Genomic DNA, 18,225 nt, shown 5'->3' with positions numbered 1-18,225 from the left:
AATAGCTGCACTGTCCCCATTCCTGGGTCACCACGGGGTCTGGAAGATGACAGATCCTGGGCTGTGCAAGGGACAGAGCTGCTAGATTTTCCTCCAAGGCTCTGTCAAGAGCCCTGGGAACCACGGATGTCTCCCTTCCTTACCCCCGTACCGGCTCCACCATGCCAAAGCACAGCTGCTGCCTCCGCCATTGCCAAGAGCCCACCCCAGATACACCCCCACTCAGCCAAGAAACGGCGTCTTGCCCAGGCAGCAGACAGACACTTCTGGACTTCCGCTTGGACAACTGGAAGCGAGTCCACAGGCACAACAGCTTCGCTCTGCTTTGGCTCCTGGGGGAAAGGCCGCACCGCACAGCCGTATGTAAGAACTTGGGGAGGGGGCGAAGAGGGGGCCCAGGGCTGCTAGAGCTTCCTCCTCCTGCCCTAAGGGGGAGCGGCACCCTCTGGGCTCTTAAGGCCTCCTGCAGAGCTGCCCCTGAGAAGGTCCTTGTCCTAAATAAGGGGTCTGGAGACACGGGCTGGGGTCCGAGCTGGCTGTGGCCCACCTATGCTGGCAGATGGTGGTGACCTCTCTTCACCGCGGCAGCCCAGTGGGCAGAGCACCTGCCACAGGGGTCCAGGTGGAAACGGGCTTGGCACAGGCTTGCCCCCAGATCAGGGTACTGTCCAGGTCTCTGCTGCCCAGAGAGGAGCCGCTCGTGGGGAGGTGGATGGCTGCCTCTCTCCCTGGGCGGCTGTCACCAGCACCTCTGCTCCTGGGCCATGCATGCAGAGGCCCAGTGGGCTAGGAGAGGGTCAGAAGAATTCACTCCCGACGGGGACGGCGACACGAACGCCACTCCTGGCGACAGAGGGGACCAAAATGAAATCACTCTTACCAAACCTGAAGGAGACAAAAAGGAGAGAGAGGGATTATGTTGGCGTGCTGCGTCAGCGTGTTCTAGAACATTCTTCCTGGGAGACAACAGGCAAGGGGCTGGGATGTGGGACTCTGAGGCCTGGCTTGGGGCCAGGCTGCCAAGCGACTGTGGGAACCTCCGCCCGCCCTGTGGGGAGGGACACTGTCTCCACGCAGAGAGCCACAAGGGCCCTGGCTGAGCTTTCCCAGGGGACATGGACATCATACCCTGTGCTGTGCACTTTAATGCACTAGCTTACGCAAGCCCAGCCAGCCAGCATGGTTGCGAGTTTACCCCATTTCACAGCTGAGGAAACGGGCGTGGGACCCACTGGTGGGGCGAACCCAGGATCCAGACAGGAGGAGGGGGCCGTCTGCTGGAGAGGACACAGCTGGGCCAGGAGGGCAGAGAGAACAGCTGTGCGGAGTACAAGGGTGGCCCCACGGGGAGGGTCAGGCAGGGACATGCCCTCAGCGACATCCCGCCTGGGGCTGCACAGTCCCCTGGGGCCCTGGGGGATCAGCCAGGGCAGCAAGGTGGCCTGCGTGTCCCTGCCTGGTGTCACCTGCCCACGGGCCTGTTCTCTGCCTGGAAGGTGGGAGTAAGGCTGCCTGTGCTCTTCTCAGGAGAAGAAGATACAAAGGCACGGGGTGGCCCACGAGGCGTCTCTGACCAGCCCAGACTGTGGTCCACAGCCCCTTCCGGCTGGACCGGGAGCAGCAGGGTGGGTGTCCCTGGGTGGCAAGCTCATCACAGCTGCCCAAGTCTCTCCTGGAGTGCGCCCAAGAGCCCGCACCAGGACAGAGGAAATAAGCCCCTGCCACCCAAGGCAGACCTGACCTTGGGAGCCCCCAGAAAAAGGGGTGCTTGTGTCAAGTACCCCAACCCTCATGGGTACCCACAGGGAAGAACACCCAAAGGAAACACTGTCCTTTCACATGCTCCCAAACGGTAAACCGACAGAGGCGATCTTTGTAAAAACAACAGTGGCTTAAACGTCCATCACGGGGCCGGCACTGTGGTGCAGCGGGTAAAGCTGCTACCTGTGGTGCCAGAGTCCCATATGGGTGCCAGTTGGAGCCCTGGCTGCTCCACTTCTGATCCAGCTCCCTGTTAATGTGCCTGAGAAAGCAGAAGAGGGTGGCCCAAGTGCTTGGAGCCCTGTACCCATGTGGGAGACCTGGAAGAAGCTCCTGGCTCCTGTTTTCAGATCAGCCTGGCACTGGCCATAGTGGCTTTTTGGGGAGTGAACTAGCAGATGGAAGACCTCTCTCTGAGTGTCTCTCTCCCTCTGTGATTCTGCCTTTCAAGTCTCACTTGGCGTGTCTGAGTTCAACTCCCAGCCCTGGCTCCCAACTCCAGCTTCCTGCTAATGCAGATCCCACGAGGCAGTAGTGATGGCTCAAGTGACTGGGTTCCTGCCACTCACATGGAAGACCTGGGTTGCATTTCAGGCTTCTGGTTCTGGCCTAGGCCCACCCCAGCGGTCGTGGGCATTTAGGGAGTGAATCAGCAGATGTGAACTCTCCCTCTCCTCCCTCTCTCTGCTTCTCAAATAAATAAGAATAATTAAAATTTTAAAAATAAGGGCTAAGTCACCACTTGCAGTGCCAGCATCCCATATGGGCACTGGCTCGAGTCCCAGCTGCTCTGCTATGGCCTGGGAAAGCAGCGTAAGGTAGCCCAGGTGATTGGGCCCCTGCACCCACGTGGGAGGCCCAGAAGAAGCTCCTGGCTTCAGATTGGCCCAGTTTCTGTTATTGGCAGCCATTTGGGGAATGAACCAGCAGATGGAAGACCTCTCTCTGTCCCTCCTCTCTCTCTGGGTAACTCTGCCTTTCAAATAAATAAATACATCTTAAAAAAAAAAAAAAAAAGAAAGATGTACTGAGCTGGGAGCTGCCTGGTGTGATGCTGTCACACACGTCAAGGTGAGCACAAGTCACAGGACAGCGTGCACCATACGTGACAGTCATTTGTGGTTTCAGCCAAATATGCCAGCTCTCCCCCTCTGGGTGCACAGGAGGACGGCCCTTGCCAATTCCCTGCCTTGGGTGGGGCCCCGACCAGGGAGTGGAAGGAGGACAGCTGTCCCGCAGAGTCTGTGGGGGCGGGGCCTGGGTCCCCGGCAGAGGCTCCAGTGCCTCAGGCGCAGTGTTCGCTGAGAACCTGTGCACACCGCTTCCGCACACTTGGAATCATCCCGGGTTTCCGGATAGCGCTAACGCAATGCAAAGGCCGTGTAAACAGCTGTTACGCACTACTGCTCGGAATAACGACACAAACCCGTCATCATGTCAGTGCATCACGAGCCTGACTACAGAGGCCACGCGTGACATTGGCAGTGACAGAGGACAATGGCAGCGATGCGACAGTTTTTCCCTGAACTTTTCAATCCTGGTGAGTTGACAGCAGGTGTGGAGCTGGCATTCAACCAACAGTGTCCAGGACCTGAATGCCCCATTCCCTCCGCCACAGGGGCCAAGCACATGCCAGAGAGTGGCTCTTTGGCCAGCCTGGGACCTGGAGAGAGTCTGACCCACCTGGACAGTGAGAAACAAGTCCTCGTTGTTCTAAGCCCCAGAGCTGTGGGTGCGCTCATTCACGTGGCCTCACCCAGCCTACCCTTTGTGTGTGTGCAGGCAGGAACCAGCAGGATTCAGCTCAGCCAGCTAAGGCCGTCAGGGCCTGGTGTGAGTGGGGAGCGCCTGTGGCTCCCACACTGCACAGTTCTGTATGGCTGACTTGCCTTGTCTTTTGTGCACTTTTTTTTTTTTTTTTTTTTTGGACAGGCAGAGTGGACAGTGAGAGAGAGACAGAAAGGTCTTCCTTTTTCCATTGGTTCACCCCACAATGGCCGCTGTAGCCAGCGTGCTGTGGCTGGCACACCACGCTGATCTGAAGCCAGGAGCCAGGTGCTTCTCCTGGTCTCCCATGGGGTGCAGGGCCCAAGCACTTGGGCCATCCTCCACTGCCCTCCCGGGCCACAGCACAGAGCTGGACTGGAAAAGGAGCAACCGGGACAGAATCCAGCGCCCGGACTGGGACTAGAACCCGGTGTGCTGGTGCCACAGGTGGAGGATTAGCCTATTGAGCCGTGGCACCGGCATTGTGCACACTTCATGATGAGAGAATCGTAGGCAAAACTCCTGGTGCGGGGCCAGCACTGTGGCACAGTGGGTTAAGCCGCTGCCTGTGATGCCAGCATCCAGTGGAACTGGATGCCAGCATTCCAGTCCTGGCTGCTCCACTTCCTATTCAGCTCCCAGCTAATGCACCTGGGAAGGTAGCAGTAGATGGACCAAGCACCTGGGTCCCTGCCACCCAAGTGGGGACCTGGATGGAGTTCCTGGCTCATCCCTGGGTGTTGTGGTCATCTGGGGAGTGAACTAGCAGATGGAACATTCTCTCTCTCTCTCTCTTTCTCTCTGTAACTGTGCCCTTCAAATACATAGCATAATTTTTTTTATTTATTTATTTTTTGACAGGCAGAGTGGACAGTGAGAGAGACAGAGAGAAAGATCTTCCTTTTCTGTTGGTTCACCCCACAAAGGCCACTGCGGCCAGTGCACCGCGCCGATCCGAAGCTAGGAGCCAGGTGCTTCTCCTGGTCTCCCATGCGGGTGCAGGGCCCAAGCTCTTGGGCCATCCTCCACTGCCTTCCCGGGCAACAGCAGAGAGCTGGACTGGAAGAGGAGACTAGACTGGACTAGAACTGGACTAAAACCCAGGGTACTGGCGCTGCAGGCGGAGGATTAGCCTATTGAGCCGCAGCGCTGGCCCATTGCGGCTGCGGCGGGAGCACTCACCGCATGGGGGTGACGTCGTCGATGCGGTTCCCGAGCTGCGACTCGTGGGACTTGCTCCGGGTGAGCGTGGGGAAGCTGGGCAGCAGCTGGAAGACCTTGCGGCTGGGCGGCGGGGGCGTCCGTGGCGGCTTCAGCTTGGCATGCCGGCGCAGCTGGGGCGTGGCGGGTGGCGTGATGAAGCTGTGCAGGGCGCGGGGGGTGAGCCGCCCGCTGGCGTGCAGCGGGAGGCAGGTGTCCGAGAGGCCCTCGCTCAGGCCAGGGGCTGCGGAGTCCGAGGCGGGCAGGGCTGACACGGAGACGGAGCGTGGGCCCTGGGTACTGCTGCCCCCTCTGCCCAGCTGGGAGCTGCCTGGTGTCCAGGGCAGGCTGGCTGGAGGGAGGGTGTCCGTGGGAGGCCCAGAGCCACTTTCCCGCCGAGCATCCACTGAACTCCAGCCTGAGTCCTCTTTGTGCTCTCCTCCTGTGGGTCAAGAAGCTGAGTCGCAGATGGTTGGGGCTGGAACGGGTGAAGGGACTTAGGGTCCAGAGAGGTTAACTGCCTTGTCCAAGGTTGCACAGAGCATCTGTGGAAAGCTTCAGACACCAGCCTGTCCCCGGTTTGTAAGAGCATCTCTCTTGCACATGCAGCATTCACACTCTTGCTGACGGTGAGTGAGGCCCCCAGGGCGGGTGCTACTCTGAAATGGGCTTCACAGAGCGGGGAAGGAGGCCCAGGGAGGGAATGGCTTGTGCTGGGCTCCTGCGGGCAGGACTGGGGGTGCAGGCTGGGAAGCCCACCCGAAAGCTGATGACCCCTTTACGGGTTAGGAAAGGGAAGCCGGGTGTGTGAAGGGAAAAGTCTGGGGCAAGAAAATCCAAACAGCAGGAAAGAGGGCTGCCCTGGGCTGCGGAACAAAGATCCAGCCAGAGAGGCTGCAAAGCCACTTTCTTCTGAGAGGCGCCCGTGAGGGGCTTCTGGTTGCCCCCACTGGGAGCTGAGCCCCAGGAGAACCCGAGGTTCCATGGGGCTCTGTGTCGATGGTGCAATCCGTCCACTGCTCCATGTGCAGGCTGGGTGCTGGGTGCAAATGCACAAGGCAGACAGACCTGTCTGCTGTGCCCACAGAGGCCCATGGGAGCTCTCAGTGTGCGGAGCACTGGGACAGGGAGACGCGTCTGCTGAGACAGTGGCCTGGGGAGGCTGGGGTCAGGGCTGAGGCAGCTGGGGGGGGGGAGGGGGAAGGGTGTCCCGGGCAAAGGGAGCAGCGTACGCACAGGGAACAGCACGCGGCACCTTCCATCACTACAGAGTGTTCCGTGTGCTTTGCGAGGTCAGGGCAAGGCGGGGCAAGGCTGGAGGGCTCAGGGCGGCACGGCCAGCTCAGGGAGGCTGGTCTGTCTGTTAAGGACTCCGGGTTTGTTCCTGTAGGTCAGGGGAGGGCAACCTTTACTCAGCCGCAGGCTGTCTGGGTATTTACATCGGCATTCACGGGCCATATAGAACCATAAACTTAATAGCCAGCCTGTGGTAGACGTGCTGAAGTCCAAGTCCTGCCTGCGGTTGCCTTGGCGGGGCCACGGCGGTGGGGGCGGGCGGTACTAATGGGCGAGCTGCGACAGCAGGAAGGAGAAGACACCCACCCCCTCTCTCAGAATTATCCACACGTAGAGCGAGGAAGGTCAAGGCTGACCCAAAGTGACCTCTGCCCTGGAGGCCTTTACCACGTCCTGCAGAAGCCCTGCCTCCCACAGCCCCCGTGACAGGGGAGGTCACCCACACCACCAAGGTCGGTCAGCAAAGGCAACAGTGGGATGGGAGGTGAACCCCTCAGCCCTGACCACAGCGCTATGCCTCCTCCCATGATGCCATGCGTTCTGAGGAACCCACACTGGGTCAGCTCTGGGTCAGAGGTCAGAGGTGATGAAGCCCCGCCTCCACAGCCTCCCCAAGTCATGAGCTTGGTTTGTACTTTCCCCCAGGTTCATGGCACAGGGAGGCAGGACGGGTCGTCCTGCCTCTGATTTACACTTGAGCTTCTCTACTGGCCTGGGGGAGGCACTAAACACAGGTTTCTTGCTAAGTGGATGAAGAACAGATTCCATGAATCTCTGAGCAAGTCTGCCACCCAGGGAAAGAAGCCCCACATTCTTCAAACAGCCTATTTAATCACTGTTGCTCTGGGCCAGCTCAGGGATGGCAAACAGGTCTTGGTGCACAGGCCAGTGCCAGTCAGTTGGCAGTAGCCACGCTGGAGTCACTCAGTATAAGCATTCACGGATTGATTAGTGATGTCTGCTGTGGGTGAAGGATAGGGAGTATCAGCGGGAATGGTCGTCCCTATGCACCAGCACAAAGAACCATCGCTCACTCACCCTCTAGGACCAGAGACCACACTGCAAATGGCACCAACATACTCCATCACCCCACAGGCCTAATGTGGGAAAGGGCATCTAAGCTATGGCATGCTCTGGTCTAAACACTTCGCTTTAACCCTGTGCATCTTCACAGCAACCTCACGGGAGAAGTCCACAGAGAGGTTAAGTAACTGGCCGAGGCCCCACGGGTTCCGAGTGGCCAGCTCTCGGCAGTCTGCTGCCACGGCCCGCCTTCACGGAGCTCAGGCTGCCGTCACTGCACCCTGTCTAGGTGCCGTGAAGATGCACCAACAGTGGACCCTAAAGATAGGCATTGCCGGTACCCACCCAGTCCCTAGCAGGTGTCCAGGAAGCGTGGCCATGGCTAGGGCAGTCGAAAGGCCTGCACCCTGGCCTGGGATATGGCCAGGACTCTCTTGGGGAGGCAGGGGCCCCAGGAGCTGGCACTGAATGAGGCGGGACCTGGGAAAGGCTCCTCTCCCCAGGCCCTCTGAGGAGGCAACCTGAGTTCAGAGCCCAGCTCTGCCCTGCGCCGGATGTGGGAGCCCAGACCCCTCCGCCAGTGCGCCCCTTGCTCTGCTGCTTCATGCCTCCTCTGTGAAGGGTGTGGCTCCAGCGTGTCATGTGCCAGGCACACGGCAGGTGTTTCCCAACTAAGTGCCCCCTCCCCATCTCGGCATCTGTGGGAGGCAGACGGCGGCCTTCGTGACACCGGCAGGTCAGTACCACGCGACAGCTGGCTCCTTGAAAACCCCTGCATAAGGGGGACGGGGGTGGGGTCTGAGAGGCGACCCTAGGGGCCTCAGCTCCAGTGACAAATCCTCCTGCCCTCTGCTGCCAGCGGAGCCCGAAGCACAAACCCTGGCTCTGCTACCAACCGCCGTGTGTCCCAAGCCCCTCCCCAGGGCTTCCTCTGTATGGGTGGAGACGAGGATTCTGACCACACCTCTGCCATGTTACACCCAGCACCACACCTCTGCCATGTTACACCCAGCATCTGCAGGGAGGCCCGGCGGGTCACGATTCTCTGAACCTGCACTGAGTTCTGGGTTCAGATGACTCGGGAGGAAGCTAAGCCTCATCTTCCTGGACGGCAGGAACTAAGCAGCACATACACCTCGGTGCTTTCCTGAAGCCCCAGGCAGCCGGGGCTCAGACAAGAGGCTCAGATAATTAAAAACAGGCTAATTCAATTCACGAGGCTCATTTCAATGCGTATCTGCCCGGGGCCTGCAGTGGGAGCATCGGGCAGGCATGCGAAGCTGTTTCCAAGGCAAGATCTAGAAAGCCTGCAAAGAATTCCCCAGCTCCTCGTCCTGCAGCCAGGATTCCACGCCTTGCTGTGCACGCACTCTAAGCATCTCGGCTCAGGCTAAGCCCACATCCGCGGTGTCTCTGAGCACAGAGTGCAGCCGGCCGACAAGGGCCGGGGGCTGGAATGCAGGAAGCTGGCGGAGTGTGCACAAAACCCCGCACAGATGCACTCCCCGGAGGGAAGTCACACAGGGCCCTCCCAGTCTGCCGATTTCTAACAATGGCTCAAGTCTTCCCAGGTCCAGACCGGCCAGACCCACTGCGATCCAGAGCCCCAGGACCCTGGGGGGCCTCCCTTTTGGGTCATCAAACACATTCTGAAGGTTCACCCTGGCCTTTCCCAGCTACCCCAGAAACCTGGGGCTGTGGTTGCCCCATCCCAACCCCCACCTAGGCAGGGGCCCGAGCCCCCAGGGGAGCAGGCTGGCCCTGGAGAGAGATGTCCCCTTCACCCCCCCCCCCCCCCCCCGTGGAGGCAGGGGACAGGAGGCCAGCAGGCCCCACTTACCCAGGCCCGTGACCTTCCGCAGGCAGGCGAGGGCGTGCTGCAGGCGGCCGCACTCCTCGGGGCTGGCTCCACAGCGCCGCAGCGTCTCCTTCACCTTGGCCTCGTTCATCTCCAGCAGGGCGTCCAGCGTGAGTTCGCGGGGGATCTCCTGTGTGGCACAGAAGGGACAGGAGAGGCCGGTGAGCAGGCAGGCAGGCAGGCCTGGGCGGTGGCCTCAGCCTTCGCCTGGCCTGGGCCAGGGCAGCCTCTTGGCTGAGTGGCAGGGGCCAGCTGCTGGCCGGGCCGGCTCTGCTTGTCTAAGGACACAGGCAGAGAGCTGCTGCCCCCACCCTCTGCAGGCCCAGGACAGCAGCTGACGTGAGCCGAAGGGGCAGGGGGAAGCCAGGAGGGTTTCAACAGGGCGCCCTGCCTCTCCTCTTTTTATTTCTCCACACTGAAAAAGGCGGGTCATGGGGACTTTGTCGAATGACAAGCACTTCCCACAGAGATGGCCCTTGGGAACTCTGTTGTATCTGTGTCAGGAGATGCCAACAAGGGGAGGACAGAAACAGAATAAGCAACCCCCCCACCGGCACTGCTCTCAGGTGAGCCTCCACGGAGGAGGCTCAAAGAGGCCATGGCACCTGTACAAGGTCACGCAGGGGCCAGAACTTTCAGGTGTCCAGGTAGGATTAACCCAACCACACGAGCCTGTTAAAAGTAGAGGGTCTCCTCTGGGGTGGAGGGAAAGTGTGCGAGCGATGCCATGTCAGCTTTGAAGACACCGCCAGGGCCACAGGAGGAGGCACGTCCATGGCCTCAGCTGACAGTTGGCGAGGAAGCGGGGACCCCAGACCGACAGCTGTGTTGGGGCTGAGGACGACACCTCCCCGAAAGGTGGCATTGGGGGGCACATTTGATCCAAAGGAAATTAAAAGTTCCCCAAAGCCGGTTCAGAGTCAAGGTCCCTGTAACCTCGCCTCACCGCTCTCCTCCCAAGTGCAGGAAGAAGTCTCTCTGGGCACGGAGGGACCTGGCCATCCCCACCCCCCCCGGGTGATCTCGTTGTCTGTCTCAGGAGAGAGGACAGAAACCAGGCCAAGACCGGCAGGCTCGTCACAGCGTCACAGCGTCAGCTCCCTGGGCTCATTCAAACTCCCAAGGGAACCTTGCCTCAAGCTAACTGCTACCTCTGGGGCCACTGCTTGTCCCCAGTCACTGTTCAGAGCCCCCCTACAACTGCCGACCCCCATGCCCCCTCCAGCCCCCAGCCCACAGAGTACATAAGTGGCTGAGTGGTTTGCAGTGGGCTGGTAGTGATGAGATGTGATGGGCTCACGCCCGTGGAAGATCTGTGTATCTCCCGGCTTAGCCAACTCCGCCACCCTTTCCCTTCTCCCCCCAGCTATCCAGACCGTGTCCCGTCCACAACCTGGGTGAACATGGAAGTGGCCTCATGAGAGGCAGGGCGGGAAAGCTGGAGGAGCCAGCCTGGAGCCTCCCCGGGGGCTGCAGCTGTGCACGGTGAGCTGCGGCATGCGTGTGCAGTGTCACGGGCCACCACGCTTGTCATGCAGCACCAGAAAAACAATCCCAAGAACAAATGTTTGGCTCAAGGCCCGGCTGACTTGGGTGCTCTCCCCTCACGTCTGGAGGGTGCGCCAAGCCTGACACAGACACAGAGGACAGCAGGACACGGCGCTGGCCTCAGGAGCCTTGCAGCCGGGGCTGGGGTGACACCAAAAGGAGTCCTTGCAATGCATCCTGACCTGGGCTCAAAGACCTGGGGCATCAGGTCTTCTTTTCCCCTTTTTCTACGCACATTTCCTGGATTCTCCAGGAAGCAAAGGCTGAATGAAATGACCCCTAGCACGTGCATGGTTCTTGAGACTCGAAAGCAATTTTGGGTGAATTTTGGTTAAGTCCGGTGTCATTTGTCTTGGAAACAGTAACTCACTGTCAGTCCGTTCACAAGGCTGTAAACCTGCACCCGAGCTAGGAGGGCAATGGTGTGGGGGCAGCCGCACCCCCTCTTCCCACCAACAGGGCCCCCGGTGGCTGTCTGCATCCTGTGACTGCGGCCTTCGATGTCCTGGCTTGGGCAGGAATCTCACCAGTGTCTAGAATGATCCGCACCAGTATAAGAACCAGACACGTGAAAGTACCAGGAAGTACGCTGCCTGCACACAGCCTCGGCTGTCAGAGATCCTTCTGGATGACAAAGCAAGGACAGGGAGGCTGCTGTGAGGGGCACAGCCCAGACGGCGGCTGGCTACAGAAGGGACCCCCCCCCCCCCCGCCACTCCTTTATGGCCTCAGCAACTCGTCTTCATACAAAGCCAGTTTCTGGGACCAGGGGCGTGGCTCTGTGGGTTAAGCTGCCGCCTGCAACGCTGGCATCCCGTATGAGCGCTGGTTCAAATCCTGGCTGCTCTGCTTCTGATCCAGCTCTCTGCTAATGTTCCTGGGAAAGCAGCAAGAAGATGGCCCAGATGCTTGGGCCCCTGCACTCCCAAGGGAGACCTAGATGGAGTATGAGGCTCCTGGGTTTGGCCTGGCCCAGCCCCGGCTGTTGCGGCCATTTAGGGAGTAAACCAGCAGATGGAAAATCTCTCTGTCTCTGCCTGTCAAATAGATAGGTAAATAAATCTTAAACAAACAACACACGTGGGGCCAGTGCTGCAGGGTGGTGAGCGAGGCCATCACCTGCGATGCTGGCATTCCATCCTGTGTCCTGGCTGCTCCACTTCCAATCCTGCCCCCCCCCGCTAATGGCCTGGGAAAGCAGCCAAAGATGGTCCAGGTGCTTGGCCCCTGCCCCCGACATGGGAGACCTGAGTGAAGCTCCTGGCTGTGATCTGGCCCACTGTGGCCATTTGGGGAGTGAACCAGCAGCCAGAGGATCTCTGTCTCTCCCTCTCTCTCTGTAACTCCAATTTACAGATAAATGAATAACTTTTTTAAAAGGCAGCTTTGATGCCATTTTATGTAAAAGACAACTTGGTCAAAGAGTCAGGGCAAGAACCAAAGCAACCCTCCATCTCCCTCTGGGTAGGGGACCCACACACATAGACATGTGCACATAGGTAGACAGAGACACACAGGTAGACACATGCACACAGAAGACATGCACACATGGGTAAACATGCATACATGGGTAGACACACTCATGGTAGACATGTGTACACAGGTAGACACGCCCAATGTAGACATGTGTGTGTGGGTAGACATGTGCACACAGGTAGATGCACACAGATAGACATGTGCACACAGTAGACATGCACATGGGTAAACATGCATACACAGTAGACACGTCTACGGTGGACACATGTATATGGGTAGACTTGTGCACACAGGTAGACACACACACAAGTAGACACACACAGATAGACATGTGCACACAGAAGACATATGCACACAGATAAACATGCGCACACAGGTAGACACATCCACAGTAGACACATGTATGTGGGTAGACATGCACACACAGGTAGACACGCACACACATTTTCCCAGGGCAGTTTTCTCACAACAGGAGGTGGTGTCTTGACAGTGCAAGCGGAGAAGCAGGCCCGGGCAACTCAACCCCAATCTAAACAGAGCTTCCTCTCCTTGCTTGCTTCTTCCCTCCTCACTCACACCACGTGTCTGTCTCTCAGGCTGCATTTATTATTACAAACTGTGCCAGCACGACATGCCCAGTGCATTTCAGCTCCCAGCTCTACTCGACACAGTGCAGCCTACTGGCTGCACCCTTAAAGCAGGATAGTCTCGAACCAGGCTCAGGCCTCCTGCTGTGCGGCTTGAAGTCCAGTGGGGCCAGAACCGAAGCCCCTGCGTGTGCCAAACTCCCCCCGCCACGACGACTCCACCCTGCCACTGGGTGACCTGGCACAGCCTTGGGACACATGCAGCAGATACCTTTTGGGGGCAATTCTTTTTTGGAAATAAATGAAAGTGATTAATTTCTATTTACTTCTTGAAAGAAACATCTATTGTAAAACTGAGTGTTCTTTAAGCAAGGGAAGTAATTCCCTGAGGAAGAGAAAGGCAGCACCTGTTCAGAGCCCTTCCCTTATAAAGACCGGGGGGGGGGGGGCATGTGGCAGAGCAGTGACAACGCTGCTTGTGATGCCCTCACCCTGTAACCCCATGCCACGTGGAGCTGCCTCGTTTGAGTCCCAGCTCCTCTACTCCCATGCAACTTCCTGCTAATGTGCACGCTGAGAAGGCAGCAGGTGTGGCTCAGGCACTTGGGTGCCTGCTGCCATCCACGTGGGAGACCCGGATGGAGCTCCAGACACCTGGCTTTGACCTGGCCCAGCCCTGGCCACTGTGGGCATTTGGGGAGTGAACAAGAAGATGGAAGATCTTTGCCCCCTCTGCCTTTCAAATAAACACACACACAAACATAATTTTAATTTTGTTTAAAGTTTTTTTTTTTAATATTTGACAGGCAGAGTGGACAGTGAGAGAGAGAGACAGAGAGAAAGGTCTTCCTTTTGCCGTTGGTTCACCCTCCAATGGCCGCCGCGGTCGGTGTGCTGCGGCCGGCGCACTGCGCTGATCCGAAGGCAGGAGCCAGGTGCTTCTCCTGGTCTCCCATGCGGGTGCAGGGCCCAAGCACTTGGGCCATCCTCCACTGCACTCCCTGGCCACAGCAGAGAGCTGGCCTGGAAGAGGGGCAACCAGGACAGAATCCGGCGCTCCGACCGGGACTAGAACCCGGTGTGCCGGCACCGCAAGGTGAAGGATTAGCCTATTGAGCCATGGTGCCGGCCTGTTTAAAGATTTTATTTATTGATTTGAAAGGCAGCATTACAGACAGAGAGAGGGAGAGACAGAGAGAGGGAGAGACAGAGAGAGAATCTTCCATCTACTGGTTTACTGCCTAAATGGCCACAATAGCTGAAGCTGGGCAGACTCAAAGCCAAGGGCCAGAAGCTGCTTCTAGGTCTCCCACGTGGGTGCAGGGACCCAAGTATTTGGGCCCCTTCCACTGCTTTCCCAGGGTCATTAACAGGGAGCTGGATTGGAAGAGGAGCGGCTGGGACATGAACTGGAGCCATATGAGATGCTGGCACTGCAGGCGGAGACTCAACCTACCACACCACAGCTCCAGCCCCCAGTAAACATTTGTTTTTAAATTAAGGAAGAGAAAGGTGTATTAACTGGCGCCTTGGAGTCAGGTGGGAAGCACCTGTCTCCCGGGAGGTTTTGGGATGAGTCAATTCTGCTGGAATCATCGGGAGGGGCCGCCTTTCCTGTCCCTCCCTTGCCCCTTTCTTTATTCTCCAATCTAAACCAGCACGAGGGGCAGGCAGGGGTGCTGGAGCCACAGAGCCGATCAGGGCTCTCCCGACCTAGACCTGCCCTGCCTCTCACTACAGACAGCAGCACCTCTCTGTTAGGCAGAGGGCGAGGGCTCCGCCCTCTGTATGCCTTGCTGCCCGGGGCGTCAATCACGCATCTGCACATCAGTGAAATGACGGTGCTGAGCACACTAGCCTGCACCAAGGTCACTATCATGAACTCTGAGCGACTGCTCCTTCCCCGCTCTAGCCCCTCCTTCCTGCAGGGCCTGCTTCTGGAACTGGGGCGGGGTCCACCCTGACCTATTTAGAAGCCTTGGTCGCTGCAGCCAGGATCAGTCAGCCAGCAGGTTATCTGGCAGAACAAGGGTCTCCAACAGGAGCAGCCTCAGCGGGAAGTGAGGCCAGCAGGGTGTGGCCCCTGCACCTGTCTTCTGATGGAGAAGCAGGTGCTGGAGACGCTTCTCTCGCCTCTTTGGTAGACAAAGAAGCTGACAGTGGCGTTGGGGATGCTAATCAGAGACCCACCTCTGCCCTCGTTCAGTGCTGGGGGGACATGGGGAAGTCACAGGGGGCGCCAGCCCTGGCTGTAAAGAACTCAGAATTTTTTAAATGGCTGATCTTTCTACGTTAGCAAGTAATCCAAGTCTGTGCAAACAGCTCACGTGCAGGGTTGCGTGGGGCCAACAGCCGGAGCGTGCAGACCCGGCGGGGAGAATCGGGTGCCTGTGGAGGCTGAGCTGAGTAGGCAGCAGGAAGGCAGCAGGCCAGCAGCAAGCACGCCAGGAGGCCAGGCCCGCTCAGCCAGCACGCTCCCTGCAAACACAGCACTTGGCCCCGGACTCCTAGACTGCCGGGGACCCAAGTTAAGTGAACCAAGAGAAGGAAGCACACGAGGCAGGCACGTTGGAATCATGGAAACTGGTGTATGAAAAAGATGCAGCCCCTCAACCTCGCCTGGGCCTCCAACTAGGCGACTCCCTGGGGAGGCCTGGCCGTGGTGCGGGGCCTGGGAAGTGGCCCCAGTCTCTTCCCATATCAGGACTCCACAATGCCCTAAGTCAGCTCAGCATTCCCCAAACCCCACACGAGTGAGACTCCATCACCCACAGTACCAGGCACGGCCAAGTCTGAGCTAGGAAATGATTTTCTCTCTCGCTCTTTTTTTTTTTTTTTTTTTTTTTTTTTTTTTTTGACAAGCAGAGTAGACAGTGAGAGAGAGAGACAGAGAGAAAGGTATTCCTTTGCCGTTGATTCACCCTCCAATGGCTGCCGCAGCCGGCCAGTGCACCGCGCTGATCCGATGGTAGGAGCCAGGTGCTTTTCCTGGTCTCCCATGGGGTGCAGGGCCCTAGCACTTGGGCCATCCTCCACTGCACTCCCTGGCCACAGCAGAGAGCTGGCCTGGAAGAGGGGCAACCGGGACAGAATCCGGTGCCCCAACCGGGACTAGAACCCGGTGTGCCGGCACCACAAGGTGGAGGATTAGCCTATTGAGCCGCAGCGCCGGCCAGGAAGTGATTTTCAACAAGCAGAACCCACCTACACCGTGTCTGGGGAATCCCTACGCCAAAAGCAAATCAGGGACTCAGCTCCAGGGCCTGCCCAACATGGACCTGCAGGTGAAGCCACTCTGAACACTCTCAGGTCGGGAGGGCTCAGGAAGGCGCAGAGAAGATGCGACACTGTCCCAGGGCTGAGGCCAAGGGCCTCCTCTCTGCTCAGAGGGAAGGGAGGAAGGCCACAAGTCCAGATGGCTTCTGGGAATTACCGCCATCCCAGCTTCTGTTTAATGGAGAAAATGTGGATCTAGAAATCAAAGTGGCCAGTGCTGTGGTGTGGTGGGTAAAGCTGCGGCCTGCAGTGCTGGTTCGAGTCCTGGTGCTCCACCTCCCATCCAGCTCTCTGCTATGGCCTGGGAAAGCAGTAGTAGATGGCCCAAGTCCTTGGGCCCCTGCACCCACGTGGGAGACCCCGAAGAAGCTCCTGGCTCCTGGCTCCTAGCTTTGGATTGGCCCAGCTCCGGACATTGCTGCCAATTGGGGAGTGAACCAGCGGATGGAAGACCTCTCTGTCTCGGCCTCTCCTTCTCTCTCTGTGTAACTCTGCCTTTCAAATAAATATAAATCTTAAAAAAAAAAAAAAAAAGAAAGAAAGAAACCAAGAACGGAAGAGTTGGTGTCCAGCAGCAGCTCCAGCCAGCCTCGGGCGGGCAGTCATGGGAGCACATAGTGGGGCAGCGGGAACATGGAGCAGGAGAGCAGGGACCGCCTGGCCCTGCCTGTGCCGGAGCTTTCTGGTGGCGACCTACTGTCACTAAGCGCTGACAGTAGGTAGAGAGCGGGCCAGGCAGTGCCTTGAGGCCGCCGCAGCCTGTGCCACTTAAGCTGCGCCATCAACGGGAGACTGCTGGCCTCTGGAGCAGAAGCAGCGGTGGGTGTGGCAGCTGGCAGCAGGCAGTGTCACAGGCCAGGCTGGGTATCAAATGGGTATCAAATGGTCTCCCAGACAGAGCAGCAGCCAGGGGCGGCCTGGGGGCTATACTTAGAAACTCCACGGCTGACAGCAGGAGCCGTCCACATGCGCTGCAGGTCCTCCAGGGTGATGTGGCCTGTTTGGGGGCCAGTGCCCAAACACGTTACGGTTCAGACCGGATATCGGGTGGAACCCAGGGAAGACCAAGCAGAGGACCCATGCGGGGCCCAGGGCATCGAGAAGTCAGTCTAGTAAGGGCCACGGCCTCCACCAGCACTGTCAGCACTTGAGGCCTCAGGCCAGGGTCTGGGACTGTGGATGCTTCCCTGGGAACTGCTAGCACTGGAGAGGCCAAAGGCAGACTCCTGGAGTCTGTGGCTAGCGAGGGAGACCTGGCCCATTCCCGTGAGGTCCGGCCCAAGAAGCCTGGGAAGGCAGGAAAAGAGGAAGGGGCAGTGTTCCACGGCAGCCCAGGCAGGGAGGCTGCACAGGCGTTCCTGCCTGGTCCCCGCCTCGGGGGTGGCGGGAGGAGACGGACTTGGATAATAAGAATCCGACATCCTGGCAGCTACAGGAGGGGCTGCAGAGCCAGGACCTGAGGGGTGGGTGGCCTCAGGGGTTTCCATGGAGACCAGCAGCCAGCCTTGGGACGGGTTCTGGGCCCAGCCTCCTCCTCATCCCATCCTGGGCAAAAAGGAGAGCAGTCAGTGCCTCCTCTGGGCAGGCTCCTGCTTCCTCGCACCACTTCCCAGCAGCCGGCGCAGGGAAACACGGCGCCAGCACGCGCCGTAGACATGCCCACACCTGACTGGGACCTCCGTTTCCTCATCCATACGAGTGAATTGGCCTCAATCAGATCAGTGGCTTTCAACCCTGGCCGTACCCTGCAATATCCTGGGGGCTTTAAAGAAAGAATCCTGATGCCCGAACCCAGCCCTGACCAACTGCATGAGGATTCCTGGGGACGGTCCGGGACCACCAGGGCAGACAGGCTGTGGGGCTTCACGGGTGGCCAGTGGAGTCCAGGGCAGAAAGGGTCTTCGAAGGCCCAGTCAAGAAGGCAGGTGTGGCCAGGGCAGGCCCTGCCCTGGGCGTGTCCTCCTGCCCGACCCCTCATCTGCTCAAGCTCTGCTCAGCGCAAGCTCAGACGTTCCGGATGTCCCCTCCCGTACACATCCAGTCCCCCCCGGAACTGGCACTCTCAGTGGCCGAATCAACCCTCAGGGACTGGCTGTCCTTGGCCTGTGCACTGGGTTGTCTGGGATGTGGAGGCAGAGGAGGACAGGATGAAGGGAAGGAGACTGGAGAGGTGTGGTTCAGACAGACAACTGAGGAGCACCGTGCGTCTCCTGGGTACGGGCGCTGTTAGATGAGGGCCAGTGCATGCAACCCTCTTACTATCCCGAGATGGGGGAGCAGGCTCAGGCACAGCGAGCAACTGGCTCAAGGCTACACAGCACAACGGGTGAAGTTGGGCACAGCTGTCTCTACCGACTGCCAGCCGCTCAGCCCCTGCTAGCCCTGTACCCACTGCCCTGCTCGCTCTACGAAGTGAGCTCTTTTCTCTCGGGA

At 58.7% G+C, this 18,225-nt stretch overlaps 1 protein-coding gene across 3 annotated transcripts in view; it reads right to left on the bottom strand.

Moving 5' to 3' along the window:
- Positions 1–18,225, bottom strand: part of KSR1 (kinase suppressor of ras 1) — a 155,815-nt gene that overhangs the window by 29,340 nt on the left and 108,250 nt on the right. For all 3 annotated transcript variants that reach the window (XM_089317458.1, XM_070061100.2, XM_070061101.2), the window contains exons 3-5: positions 8,888–9,035; positions 4,711–5,170; positions 881–885 (exon numbers count right to left, since the gene is read on the bottom strand). In XM_089317458.1, the coding sequence (XP_089173584.1) occupies positions 881–885; positions 4,711–5,170; positions 8,888–9,035 (613 nt within the window). The remainder of the gene's footprint in view (positions 1–880; positions 886–4,710; positions 5,171–8,887; positions 9,036–18,225) is intronic.

The sequence above is a fragment of the Oryctolagus cuniculus genome, chromosome 17 (genome assembly GCF_051225735.1).
Source record: "Oryctolagus cuniculus isolate XC-2025 breed Fujian yellow rabbit chromosome 17, ASM5122573v1, whole genome shotgun sequence".
Classification (NCBI taxonomy): Eukaryota; Metazoa; Chordata; class Mammalia; order Lagomorpha; family Leporidae; genus Oryctolagus; species Oryctolagus cuniculus.
This window is presented reverse-complemented; position numbering and strand designations above follow the sequence as displayed.